At 33.1% G+C, this 13496-nt stretch overlaps 2 protein-coding genes across 3 annotated transcripts in view; one reads left to right on the top strand and one right to left on the bottom strand.

Moving 5' to 3' along the window:
* Window positions 1-8546, bottom strand: part of LOC140436609 (uncharacterized) — a 97733-nt gene extending 89187 nt beyond the window's left edge. The window contains exon 1 of one of the 2 annotated variants that reach the window (XM_072525573.1): window positions 8404-8546. The gene's annotated coding sequence lies outside the window, so the exon portion shown is untranslated. Of the gene's footprint in view, window positions 1-8039; window positions 8360-8403 lie in introns of those variants that run through there. The other variant, XM_072525574.1, reaches the window with a different exon arrangement.
* Window positions 8547-8554: 8 nt separating this feature from the next.
* Window positions 8555-13496, top strand: part of LOC140436610 (uncharacterized) — a 31077-nt gene continuing 26135 nt past the window's right edge. Inside the window, exons 1-4 of the mRNA XM_072525575.1 lie at window positions 8555-8780; window positions 9412-9662; window positions 9722-9864; window positions 9922-10143. Of these exons, the coding sequence (XP_072381676.1) occupies window positions 8690-8780; window positions 9412-9662; window positions 9722-9864; window positions 9922-10143 (707 nt within the window). The 5' untranslated portion in view covers window positions 8555-8689. The remainder of the gene's footprint in view (window positions 8781-9411; window positions 9663-9721; window positions 9865-9921; window positions 10144-13496) is intronic.

The raw sequence follows: 13496 nt of genomic DNA, 5'->3' as shown, positions 1-13496 counted from the left end.
TTCATTATTATATATACAAGATAATTTTTAGTTTAATTTAAGTTAGTTAACTTAGGATTTAGTCAAAACAGTAAAAATTACTATTTATGACTAAAAATGGAGTTTATCTTTTCAAAATACTTTCCATGAAGAGTTAAATAATAATAATTAATTAATAATAATTTAGCACTTCGAAGTGCTAATAATTAATTAATAATAATCGAAGCACTTTTTTCAGCAAGAACAAGGTAATTACAAAACTTGCGTTTTAAAAAAATTTAGGCGTCGACGAATGCTGATAGGTAAAAATAAAAGAAATTGCTTTGTGCCAAATAAGTTCTTAATAACAGACAACCCATCATGGTGTCCTAAAATGACACTTGGTAGTGCAGTAGTGGTATGTTGGCAATCATTTTGGTACTGACAATTGTTGTTGCTTTGAAGAGTGCGGTGGTGGGTGTTGAAAAATTCCAGATCCTCAATTTTTGGATCCTCCATACAGAATGCGTTTCAGTAACTTTTATTATGACTTATTTCTCATGCTATATTCTACATATTTCAGTTTTATTTTCTCACTGTGTAAATTATTTCTTGTTCTGTAGAAAGTTTTTGAAGTAATCTGTTTTTGTTAATTTGTTCTTCCATGGTATTTTATGAGTTCTACTGAAAGTAACTATCTCTTCGCTGCTGGTTCAGTCAATGTTTTAAAATTATACTCAATATACTAAGATATAGAATATGCAATATCGTAGGAGTCAAAGTCATTGTTTACATTAGAGATTGACATAATATATAAGACGTTAACATCTAGTCTACTCAATTTACCAGCTCTGGTATTGAACTAGTCACAAATGATCTCTATTAAAATTTGTATCATTTATCTATAATACCCAAAAAGTAATATGTGTATACGGACCCAAAAATTATAAACTTAGGGTACGTCCAAGATGAACGCTGGTGGTCAGATTCAGATTATCTGACTCCGAGCGATGGGCAGGATATGGCTATTATGAACGCTGGTTTTTCGCGTCGACATTGTAAGGTTGCTGAGAACAGGCTGCAGCTCTTTTGTTGCTTAGTGACGATGTTAAAACCAATCAGAACGGAAACACATCCAATTAATAAGTTAAGACATATTTACGGAGAGTACAAACACTTTTTTCCGCATTATGAATATGTTACTGTGAAAGTCCGAAATTCGTGTGTGTCGACATTTACCGGTGACTGTCGAACAACAAATGCCATTGTGAAAAATCGAACATTTATAAATTTTGTTATAGTTTCGGAGTAACACCGGTGTATGACGACAAACGCAAATGAGCTTCGGCGAGTGTTTTATTTCTTGTTGTTTCCAGTAAATCGTGATCAGTTGTTTTCAAAAATTACATGTCCTAATTGAAAGTAAACGAGAAGACAATTGTTTCCATTTTCCTCAAGAAAGATACTCTTAAATAGTGGTGGAAGTGAATTTTGCTAAAAATAATTGCAGGACGTCTGTGGACTACACGTGTTTAAAACATTTAGACATTTTAAAGGTTATTTGACGTTGAATGACGTAAAGTTAATTGTGTCGTTATATTGTGTTATAAATGAAGAGTTGTTTGATATACTTTTCGAAACTCATATAAGCCCTGGCCAAGGAGGATGAACACAAATGCCTAAAGAATTACAAGTTAAATAAAAATGATTACTTATGAAGTTGTAATGTTATATTTAAATTTGTGTAAACAGTGTCAAGTGAAACATAATGCTTCGAAAAAAGGTATTGTTGTGAAGTCAATGATAAGTTCCGAATTTAACTTTAGATGTCGAGTCGACTTAATAGACTTGCAATCACATAGAGATGGCGGTTACAAATTTATAATGGTATACTAAGACCATTGTTCAGCTACGACCATTGAAAACCAAGAGAGCGGAAGAAATAGCTTATCATCTTCTTAAATTATTTTTAACATCTGGTGCTTCCGCCATGTTACTTTCGAATAATGGTAGAGTTCAGTAATCGAGTTATATCTGAGCTATGCACTATGTGGAAAGATGTTAAAATAGAAGACTGAAATCCTCGTCACGGTCAAACCCAAGGATCGGTAGAAAGAGTGAATCAGGACATACAGAATATGTTATTAACTGCGTGGATGCAAGATAATGGTTTAAATAAATGGTCAGAAGGTTTGCCGTTTATTCAATTCGCCAAAAATAAAACTTATCACGAGGAATACGCCATATGAAGCCATGTTTGGCGTTAAACCAGAAAGGTGACTAGCGTCATCATTTCTCCTTTAACGGAGAAATTGAAAATATTGAAACTGAGGAACAGTAAGAGGCCTATTTAAATACTTTTCAAGAAAATTCGGTTGGAACAGATCTACAAACTAACACGCCTATATCTCATGCACCGACTGATTCGCAGTGTAGCACTTCTACATCTCAAGAAATCGCCGTTCCGCAGCCAAGCATGTCTTCATCTCAAGACTGACTGAACAGCACGAGCAAATTTCTTCAAGGCGAGCAGCTGCAAAAGATAATTTTTTACTTCAAGAAACAAAAATGTGAACCACAGAAAAAAGTTCTTTCCCGTCCAAAATAGGTGATACTGTGAGAATTAAACTGCCTGATGAAAAAACACTTTCGAGCTACATCACAACGTTTTGGAACTTAAAAACCCATCATCTCCAGGTATGTATACCAGGTATACATAAGTCAAGCCACTAAATATCTAGGTACAAACCCATAGAAAGTTACAAAATTTTTTATGTGTAACATTATTGTTAAAAATAAGCTCCTGGACAAAATTAACACACCACTCAACTTTTTCTCAATAATCTTTATTTATTGATAATTTACTGTACGACAAGTTGCCTATGGACCTTGTTTGACAGTGACAGTTGTTATGTAAACTAATAATAGTCTTGTTTTAACAATAAATTTGTATTAAAATTCGTTTTAGATTAAAAGTGAGTTAAACTTTTCATAAAAAGTGCCGATTAAAGCAAAGTGCTTATGAGAAACAAGCTTTTTATTGTTATATTTTTTATCACATGCATGTTTGGAAGTTGACTTGCATAAAAATCAAATAAAAAAATGAATTGCCAAAGACATTTGTCAATGGAGGAGGCAGTGCGAGCATCGACTCTCCTAGATGAAGGATATTCAATGCGATATGTTGCAGGTCTGTTAGGAATACATCATTCCAGCATCATTCGCAAGGTGAGGCGTTATAATGAAACAGGGTCGTACAATCGAAGACCATGGCAAGGGCGAAAACATTGCACTAATCAAATTGATTATTGTCTTTTTTGCTATTTGCTAAAAATTGCAGCTGCTACAGCTGCAATTTATTTGATGTTTTATTTTACTTACAGTATCATGACTACTAGAGGTGTGTGCTAATGATTATTTTAACTGAATCACTTGTTCAATTATTTTGCAAAAAATACCTAACAGGTTGTATTACTCCTTAATCTTGCAACCATATATGTATTATATTCTTCAAGAAATACAAGATCTCAACAATTAAATCATAATAAGGCAAAAAAGTAAACAATACAAAGTAATGTAGGAAAAACTATTAATTAAAATTTAAAATATGCCTTAAATGTTTGTTTATTTAGAAAAATAGGTGATAATTCTGCCAGTAGCTGTTTTTAAGGTGAATACGATAAGTAAATTAAATTTAGAACAAATGGTCAAATTGTTATACAAACAGGATATATGTGATCAAATTGGTAAAATAAAAAATATACCACAACATTAACGAGAAATTGGGAAGTGTCCTTGTATAAATTGGAAAGGGATAGAATAAAAAAAAGAAATGTAAAAACTCTAAATTTTATATTAATGATATTCAAAAAATAAAATAAATAAGTTTAAAACATATTAGATAAGCTTGTGGGATGTCACCAATATTAGTCTTAGAAACTTTCATATGTCCCTTTAGAAGTGGGATGATAAAAACAAAAATAGTGTTAGAGGATTTTGGGGAAGAAGCAGATAGAGCACAGAGAAATTCCTGTATAAAATACAAACATAAACATAGATATAAATAAAAGAATATTACAAGCACTATAAAAGCACAATATTAGAAAGCTGAAACAATGTAATGTTTAACTAGTATAGTATTTACTACAAGAAACAGTACACAAATGAACATTGTATTTAATGAATATTTTTTAAAACAGGCATATTAAAAATGTGTGCTATTGTAGTGCAAACAAGCTTCATACTAAATTCACATTTACAAAGTAGTTTCTATGGTTACTGAAAATGGGTCTTTATTATATTATAAATTATTTGTACAATAAACTTGCGTTGCACATTGTATCCTAGGTACATAGGAGATTCTAGATATATCCTCAATACAGTAAAAAGAGCTATGTATTTAAAAAAATGTATCCAAAACCCCTAAGTTGACCTAGTCTATAAAAAAGTCTATATAGAATGAGTGGTGCCACTATAGCATGCAGTCTACCCAGAGGATGTGGTTTACCTGTGCATACAGCTCTATCTATAGAGTGCAGTCTACCAATCGCCATCTGTAAATTCCTGAAGGATTTGCACAAAATAATGAAATGCAAGAAACCTCTTGTAGAAAAAAATATTTGTTAACAAATAATAAACATTTGAAGGAAAAGAAATGTAAAATGATAGGGGACTCATATGGCCTAATTATTATGAAGGATGAGCATCACCTGCTTCGTCAAGCCATCCATGTTGTCAAAGAAATGCCACAGTACACTCCTCTGATGAATTCATGCTTCTGTATTGATAGTCAAGTCTTAACAAATTTTTGTAAATCTTCCAGGGCATTTTATTTGAAAAGAGGGGTTGTTATTTGCGCAAACCCTTCTGCAATAAACATTTTATCCACAAACAGTTTATTGCCTTTCATTATTGTGTGCAAACCCTTCTGAAAAAAGATTATGATGTTTAGCCACACAGGTAGACCTCATCCCTTGGTAGATCACAAGCAGAAATGCGACGGTAGACTGCAAAGTATAGTGGCACCAAATGAGTATAATGAGTAAAACCAGGGACAGTATCAAGTGGTTGAAGTTATCTTGTTACCTTCTTGTACCTTAAGTCCCATGAAGTAACACAGTATAATACCAGAACCAATAAGGATCAAATTACTATATATATATATACAATAGCACTAAAGGCCTTAGAGGCCCATGGCTTAAAAAGTTTGTTCTTTCTTCATTTTCGCTTTTCTTTATGTACTGAGATCTTCTCTGGCTCGATATGTGATTTTTCTCCATTCCTTCTTGTTATTCATTTTTCTTTTCTGGCCTTGTAGTCCAATTTCTTCCATATCTTTTTCTACCTCCTGATTCCATCTATTTTTTGGCCTTCCTTTTCTCTTTTTTAAAGTTATAGTGTAGTTCATTACCCTTTTTGAAGTCCTCGTGTTCGGCATCCTTTCTAGGTGACCTCGCCATCTTAGTCTCTGTGCCTTTATGACTCCTATTATGTTAGGTTGATTATATAATTTCTTTAACTCATCATTTGATCTTCTTATCCATAAACCGTCCCTTATTATTCCTCCATATATCTTCCTCAGGATTTTCCTTTCCCATATCTCCAGTAAATTTTGTTCATTTTTTGTCATTGTCCATGTCTCACTGCAGTACGTTACTATTGGTTGTATAGTTGTTTTGTATAACTGTATTTTTGCCTTTCTTGATAAAAACTTGCTTTTCAACATTCCACTAAGAGCATGTACACTTCTATTGCCTGCCATTATTCTAGCTTGTATTTCTTCTTTAATGTTAGGTTTGCGTGATATTATTGTACCTAGGTATGTAAATCTTTCTACCATTTCGAATTCGTATGATAATCTTTCTTCTACTTCTACTTTAAACTTTTGTCCATCCCTGAACTGATCATCTGTCCACTGCATACATTTTGTTTTAGTTTCATTTATGTAAAGTCCCATTTTCTTTGCTGCTTTTACTATTCTCTGTACTATCTCCTGCAGCTCTTTTTTTCCTCTTGCCAGCAACACTATATCATCCGCAAATGCCAAAACTTGGTGTCTTTTATGATATAGGAGTCCTTCTCTATTGATTTTCGCTTCTCGCATTATTTTTTCTAGGCATAAATTGAAGAGTAATGATGACAAAGGATCGCCCTGCCTTAATCCTTCGTTTACTATAAATTTGTCCGATACATGATTGTTTACTTTGACTCTGTTTTCTGTATTCTCTAAAGTAAGATGTATCATGTTACGCAACTTTCTGCTAACTCCCAGTTCCTCAAGGGTCTCTTTTAATTCCTTTCTTTTTATTCTATCATATGCTTGCTGGAAGTCGATGAATAGCGCTATCGTTGGTAAGTTGTGTTCATAGCTTTCTGCTTGTAATTCTCTGATTATGAATACTTGGTCCGTTGTGCTTCTCCCTCGTCTAAATCCGCATTGGTATTCGCCTATTATATTTTCAACTTCTTTTTCTAGCTTATCTTTTATGGATTTTGATAGGATTTTATATACGGTATTTAGTAACGCTACTCCTCTGTAATTACTGCATTCTGTTTTGTCTCCTTTTTTGTGTAATGGGCAAATAATGGCTTCCTTCCAATCTTCGGGTATTCGTTCTTTTATCCATATCTCCTTTATGATCTTGTATATCCAATTATTTAGCAGTTTTCCACCATATTTCATCATCTCTGCTGTTATGTTATCGCTTCCAGGGGATTTGTTGTTTTTCAGATTTTTTATGATTTCCTCGATTTGTTCTTTGCTGGGAGAATTATCTTCTATGTCTTCTAAGTGTTCGATTCTTGCTTCTGTTTCCACGTATTCTCTTTGGTTTGACTTATTATTGCCATTTAGTAATTCATCAAAATACTCTTTCCATCTTTCGGCAATTTCTGTTTCCCCGCTTATATTATTTCCTGCTTTGTTTTTGACGAATATGGGTTTTTGTTGGAAACCTTTTTTTTCATTTCTAGCACCTTGATATAGGTTTTTTATTTTTTTATTTCTGTAATTCTCTTCTATTTCTTTTAGCTTATTTTCTATGTGTTTTCTCTTCTTTTCTCTCAGCACTCTCTTTACTTTTTGTCTTTGCTCCCTATATCTATTCTTTGTCTCTGTTGTTTCTTTCGTGATCATTTCAATCCTTAATGATTTTCTTATTTCTATTTCTTTTTGGCTATTACTATATATGTACATCAAAATTTATAATTGCAAATAAACATTTCCTAATAAACAAAAACTTTTACAAAAATATAATTAGGCTGCATAAAAAAGAGAAGGCACTATAGCACATAGAAGATATTTAATAAAAAAGGAAGAACAAGAAAAAGGAGAAATAAGGAAAACATAAAAAGATAATAGAAATGGTAAAAACATTGTCAAAATAATCTCAAACTCTGATACAAATAACACTTATAGCTGTCATCATCTCCTGAGTTAGAGACACATTCTTGATGCTTTATGCACCTATAGGAATTTTAATAGATGAATAAAGGCACCCAACTGAAGAAAATGCTAAGAAGACTTCTTATTTAAAGCACATTCTCTAAATATATCAGATTAGCATATCTCTTTATGATTATATATATTTATATAATTATCAAACTATTTTAACAATAGTAAAATTGGTTTAAGATTTTCAATTCAATTTTCCCACAGTATAAAATTGTTTTTATGCAAATATCTGGAAAGTTTCTGTCTGTGTGTTAACTATATTAATCACGAAAACTGCTGATTTCTTTAGTAAGTAATATGAATAAATCTAAACACAACTAAAATAAGATTGAATGATAATTATGTAAATTAAGATCTAAACATGTTATCTGGATATCTGGAAACATTCTATGTTACAATTTCAAAATAAAACTGTGTAGATGTGATAATTTCTGTAAAAACTGAAATATTAGGTAAACAGTGTAACATTCAGTTTGCTGCTAATATAAATTCCAATAAACGAAGATTTAGTGGCAATAAATTTTCAGATTTAACGAGCTGCAGTGACTATGATGCGAAAATGTATTTTTTAGGTCAATATGAGTCATCATATCAGAAAAAAGCTCAATTTGTGGCAAACAAATATTACCTAATTATTCACTCCAAAATAGGCAATTGTCCTAGCACTTGGTCACTTTAAAAACATGTGATGAGTGAAGTTGATACCCACATAATTTAGTAATGTAAATAAAGTTTAATTTATCCAGCTTGTGGAAAAACAAAACTTAAGGCACACTTTCATTATATTTTTGCGGAACTTCCGCGACGAAAACTGATTCCTCTGGTCGGTGTTTTCATTGAAAATACAATGAGTAAATAAATTGTGTCTATTTAACGTAAATACAATCTAAAAATAACTTGGTCTTGTCTTGCAGTTGTAGGAGAACAGATTCACAACACCCACACCAAGACAATTTTATAAAATAAAATGTGATATTCTGTATCAAACTTACCTAAATAACATTTATATAGGTCACTTGAAACACAAAAAACACCAATAAATCACAGTATTTTGAGGAAAACGAGTACTTTTAGTTCAGATTGTTTTATTATTTCATGGTTATGACAAAATTCACTGTCAATGTGTATTCACCAAGTTCACCAGAAGATGCCGCTTTTAAGAATACTTTGACGTTCAAGGCGGGATTTTCAACTTATGTCAGTTACTAACATCAAAATTTGAAGTAGAAAAACAATAACATTTGATGAACTTCTTGACATAGTTTTTTATACGAAGAAATGACTTGTGCTCGTTGCGGCTATGGAGTTCTTAAAGCAGAAGATCAAATTGTAATGACTAAAGTATGGCATAAATGTTGTTTCCGATGTTGTAAGTTGCTTAATCTCATCCTAACTTTAAACAATTCAGTGAAAGGTATTTTTCTTAATTGCCTAATTAACTAACTAACGTAATAATAAATAAATCAATACTTTCACAACCTTTCACTTTTTGCTAAATATGTATTCATTCGGGATAAAATATGGCGTTAGTGAGCAGCTGAAGTTTAGGCATTAACAGACAGAGGACGCAGCAAATAGTCAACAATAAATATTTGAATTATTTAAAGGTAGAATGTTTTTATTCTTATTATCTTCGTGTGTTATTAAATTGACTAACAGCTGCCAAATGTAAAATCTTAACTTGTTTTAAAATTTTGCTATGTCTAGTATCCTGTATTTGACAACAAATAATCCTTAGTTTTTGTTCTAGATGTCGCTACTATAGGTAATATCGCGAATAATTTGAACAACTTTGAGTATTCTAAGGACTGTTTCCCGTTTTCCTATTTTTTTTTGCTTTCAAAAATATTGAAATGCGTATTCTTAAATAAACCTTAAACTATATACGATATTTTACGGAGATGACATTCACAAATTTAAAACATTTTTCATGTAAAGACAGACTTATGACATTAATTTAATAATTCCTCCAAATTTTTAGTAACATATTTCTTATCTAGGTAATTGCGGTAATATCTTGAGTACCAGCTCAGCGAGGTTTTTTCAGGGTGATCTATTTTGCGAGAGATGCCATGGCTTTGTCCTGAATGACCTAGAAAACTTTACATCTAACCCCGAATGCAGACCCCATAAAGCAGTATCTTTACCCAGTTGTATATGCACAGACGATGAGAAACAAATGAAAAACAAAACAGTGTCTTCAGAGAAGAGCCACAAGTCTAATGATATTGAGATTTCAGCAGAGGCAAAAGTAAATAAACAAAATTAACAAAATATTGATCTATATTTTTAGATAACAAATTGTTTTAGCAAGGTGTATTAGAGAAACCAAAATCTTGTAGTTGTCTACCAGATATTAGTAAAGATAGAAACCATTGCTTTGAGTTTCCTCTTCCAAGAGAGGTAGCAAACTATTTAAACAGAAACGGCATGAATAAGAAAGGCAAACATGAGTAAATACGCTATTTTTTTTAATTAAGTCAATTTCAACGTTTCTATATCTATTACAGGTATCATAAGGCAGGTTATTTAGAAGAAACACCATTTCCAATTCCGAGGATGGCTGAACGGTGTCCAAGAATCACTGTTCGTACTTTATCACCACCAAGACGTGGTTGTTGTTTTAGGAGACAGAATGCTCCTCCACGTTTGTTTGTTCAGTGTGATCGTTATACGGACCCAACAAGACCAGTTGGTTGTTGCCATAATCGTAGATATTCTCCACGTAAAAGGTACCGTATATTAAAAAAATATTTGCAGAACGGTATTAAAATAATAAAATTAACGGTATTAACTAAATTATACAGAAAACTTAAAAAGTTATAAATGCCATATGCAGGGGCACATTATATTCTGTGATTTTTTTCTACCAGTGTTCTGATGGTTTGTAAGTGATCGTTAGTACCAAACCTTTTTCTAAATTCCGCCTGATCAACCGGTTGATATAAATCAAGTTTTTGTGTTATGAGGTTGGTTATTATTCTTGTTAGCAATATTCAAAATGTTAGCAAAATAATTCAAGTGTGACAACAAACTTATAGGTCTGTAGTTTTCAATATTAGTAGTGTCTCATTTCTTGTGCAAAATTATTATTTCGGCGTTTTCTCACAGATTCCCACTATTCTTTTTTCCGTTAGACACTTATTCAACAAAACTTCCACAACCTCTACAACGATGTTGCTGCCCATTTTTAACATTTCATGGAAGCAAATGGAAGAGTCCTATGTCCAGCAGTGGACGAATACAGGCTGAAGAAGAAGAAGAATTGCATATTAAAACATTTTAAATTCTAAACAATTCTACTCTTCAGTGAAATTCATGATGTGAACCTCATATATTAATAAAATTTGATATCTGATGGTTGCATCTTAGTTTTAGAGCATGCACAACTCAAAATTAATAATAAAAAAGGTTCCCATATGATGCCGACTTAATTGAACACACTGTATATATATATATATATATATATATATATATATATATATATATATATATATATATATAGGTATATATATATATATATATATATATATATATATATATATATATATATATATATATATATATATTCAGATTCAATTCTACTGATATTCTGATATTTCTGATTTTATCAGCGGCGCACCCAGAACTTGTCTGAGGGGGGGGGGGGTTTGAAATTTTTTTATTCTACCTCCATTTTGAGTCCCTAAAATTTGGGTTTTAGTTTAGTTTAGAGTACTAAAGATAGCAGTGCCTCTCTTACTTGTGCGCAGTTGACTGTCGCAAGTACCGTACTCCGATAGTGGGGTGGCCGCTGTAAGGCTGACGACATTTTTAGAACACTCCCTTCTCTTATTTAGATCTTATCTATTGTTCTGAAGCTATTTTTTGTGTAATTTTAAAGTAATTACTATTTTATTGGGAATAAGCCACAACTGAGGGTTAAAAGTTTATTGACGTTTGACATTAATCCAACTTGTAAATACAATACATTTCGAAGACGGCTATCGCCGTATTTCCGTTCTCCTCCGCCAATCCTCCCGGTCCAAGGCACGCTCCTACTCCAAACCTCTCGATACCATCGCTCTTCTAATTTCTTCATTCCATGTCTACCTCTTTTTATTCTTCCAGGGGATTCCATTTGTGAAGTTTTTGGGGCCAGCGTTCGTCAGGCATTCTCATTAGGTGTCCAAACCATTTTGAACCTCTTCTTTCTATACTGTCAATGACCGTTTCTGTAGCATTCATGTTATTTCTTATAGATTCGTTCGTATTCCTTTCCTGCCGTGATGATCTAGCACTTCTCAAATAATCCATTTCAACTGCCAACAATTTTCTCTCTTCAGGTCTGAATGATTTGTCCATACTTCAGAGCCATAACAAAGAACTGATTCAACCATGGTTTGCCGTTTCTTTTTTTGTTCCTTTTGGAAATGTTGCGATCCCACCATAAGGAGTTCAGACATCCTACAATTTTACGTCCCTGATTAATTCGGTATGTTTTGCATGCGAGACATGGCTCATGACAGAAGAGACAAAAAGAAAAATGGAAGTATTCGAAAGAAAAGTCCTAAAAAAGATATTTGGACCTATTAACGAAAACGGAATATGGAGATCCAGGTATAACCATGAACTCTACCAACTGTTCAAAGAGACACCGATCTCAGAATTCGTTAAACTTCAGAGTCTTCGGTGGGCTGGTCATGTAGTAAGAATGGAGACAGAAAGATTGCCGAAAAGAGCCATATATAGTAAAATGCAGGGCGCAAGACCAAAAGGAAGGCCACGGAAAAGATGGAAGGATGAAGTGGCAGCACCTGGAGAAAATCGGCGCGGGACCGACAAGATTGGAGGCATAGTTTGGAGGAGGCCAAGGCCCGATTTGGGCTGTAGTGCCATTGGAGAGAGAGAGAGAGAGAGAGAGAGAGAGAGAGAGAGAGAGAGAGAGAGAGAGAGAGAGAGATAGATTAATTCGGTGTTTAATTTCGGATTCTCCCAAGCCGTTCTTAGCAATGAGTGCACCTAAATATTTAAATTTTTTTACTTGTTTGATGCCCAGGTCCTCGTCTATCAACACTTCAAACCTTGCATCTGAATTGATAACTAAATATTCTGTTTTCTTCACGCTGACTTGTTACCCCCCTTTTACATATTCTTTGTATAGAAGCTTTATCATAAATTCTAGTTCATAATCTTGAGCTAGGACGACTTGGTCATTCACAAAGTTCAGGGAGAATAGTAGAGGGCTGCCTGAATATGTAAATTAAACAGTAAGGGTGAGATACTGCATCCTTGTTTTAGTACTTTAATTACTTTTATTGGCTCTGATAGTCTATTTTCGATATTTAGGTAAGTAGTGTTATCCCTGTATACTTCGGTAATTATTCGTAAAAGGTATGGACTAATGTCGAGTTGTTGTAAAGCTTGCCACAATTTAAGTCTTGCAACTGTATCATACGCCTTTTCTAGGTCGATGAAGGCTAGATGTACTTCGGTACCAACCGCTATTCTTTTTTCTATTAATTTTTGGAGTATAAACAAGTTATCAGTGCAAGATCAAAGATCAAAAAGATTCAAAAGTCAATAAGCTTATTTTAATCTTCAATTGCAGCTTATTCCCATTAAAATACAAAATTAGATTTTATCTCTGTCATTAGACCGGTTGGTGTTTCTCTTCTTCTTCTTTGTTTTTAATGACTGCTCGGATGTAATTGTGAACACTATTCCATCCCTCCTTTCCTCATCTTCATGATCATCTCTCTTACAGTCACAGGGTTCATACCTATTACTTTATATATTCTGTTTCTCTCCACTGTACATCTATTACACTCCAGCATTGTGTAACAACAGTATAGGCATTTATCTGTATCTGTCTTTCTGAACCTAAGAAGATACGCCCTAAAACAGACAATTTACCCAGTCCCTTAGGCTCGGGATCAGCATCTTGGTCCACTGGGCAACATTTTCCTGGTTTTTCCACTCTTCTTGTCATTTTTCCATTGATCTTTCCCTTTCTTCTTTTTTTTATAGCTGTTGTCAAAAGCTCTCTTGTCGCATAGAGATGTCTCTTTTCTACTGCTAACACATGCAGAGGAACACAACCCGT

This window comes from Diabrotica undecimpunctata, chromosome 3 (genome assembly GCF_040954645.1).
Source record: "Diabrotica undecimpunctata isolate CICGRU chromosome 3, icDiaUnde3, whole genome shotgun sequence".
NCBI lineage: Eukaryota > Metazoa > Arthropoda > Insecta > Coleoptera > Chrysomelidae > Diabrotica > Diabrotica undecimpunctata.
Note: the sequence above shows the minus strand (reverse complement) of the source record. Positions and strands in the feature narration are given on the sequence as shown.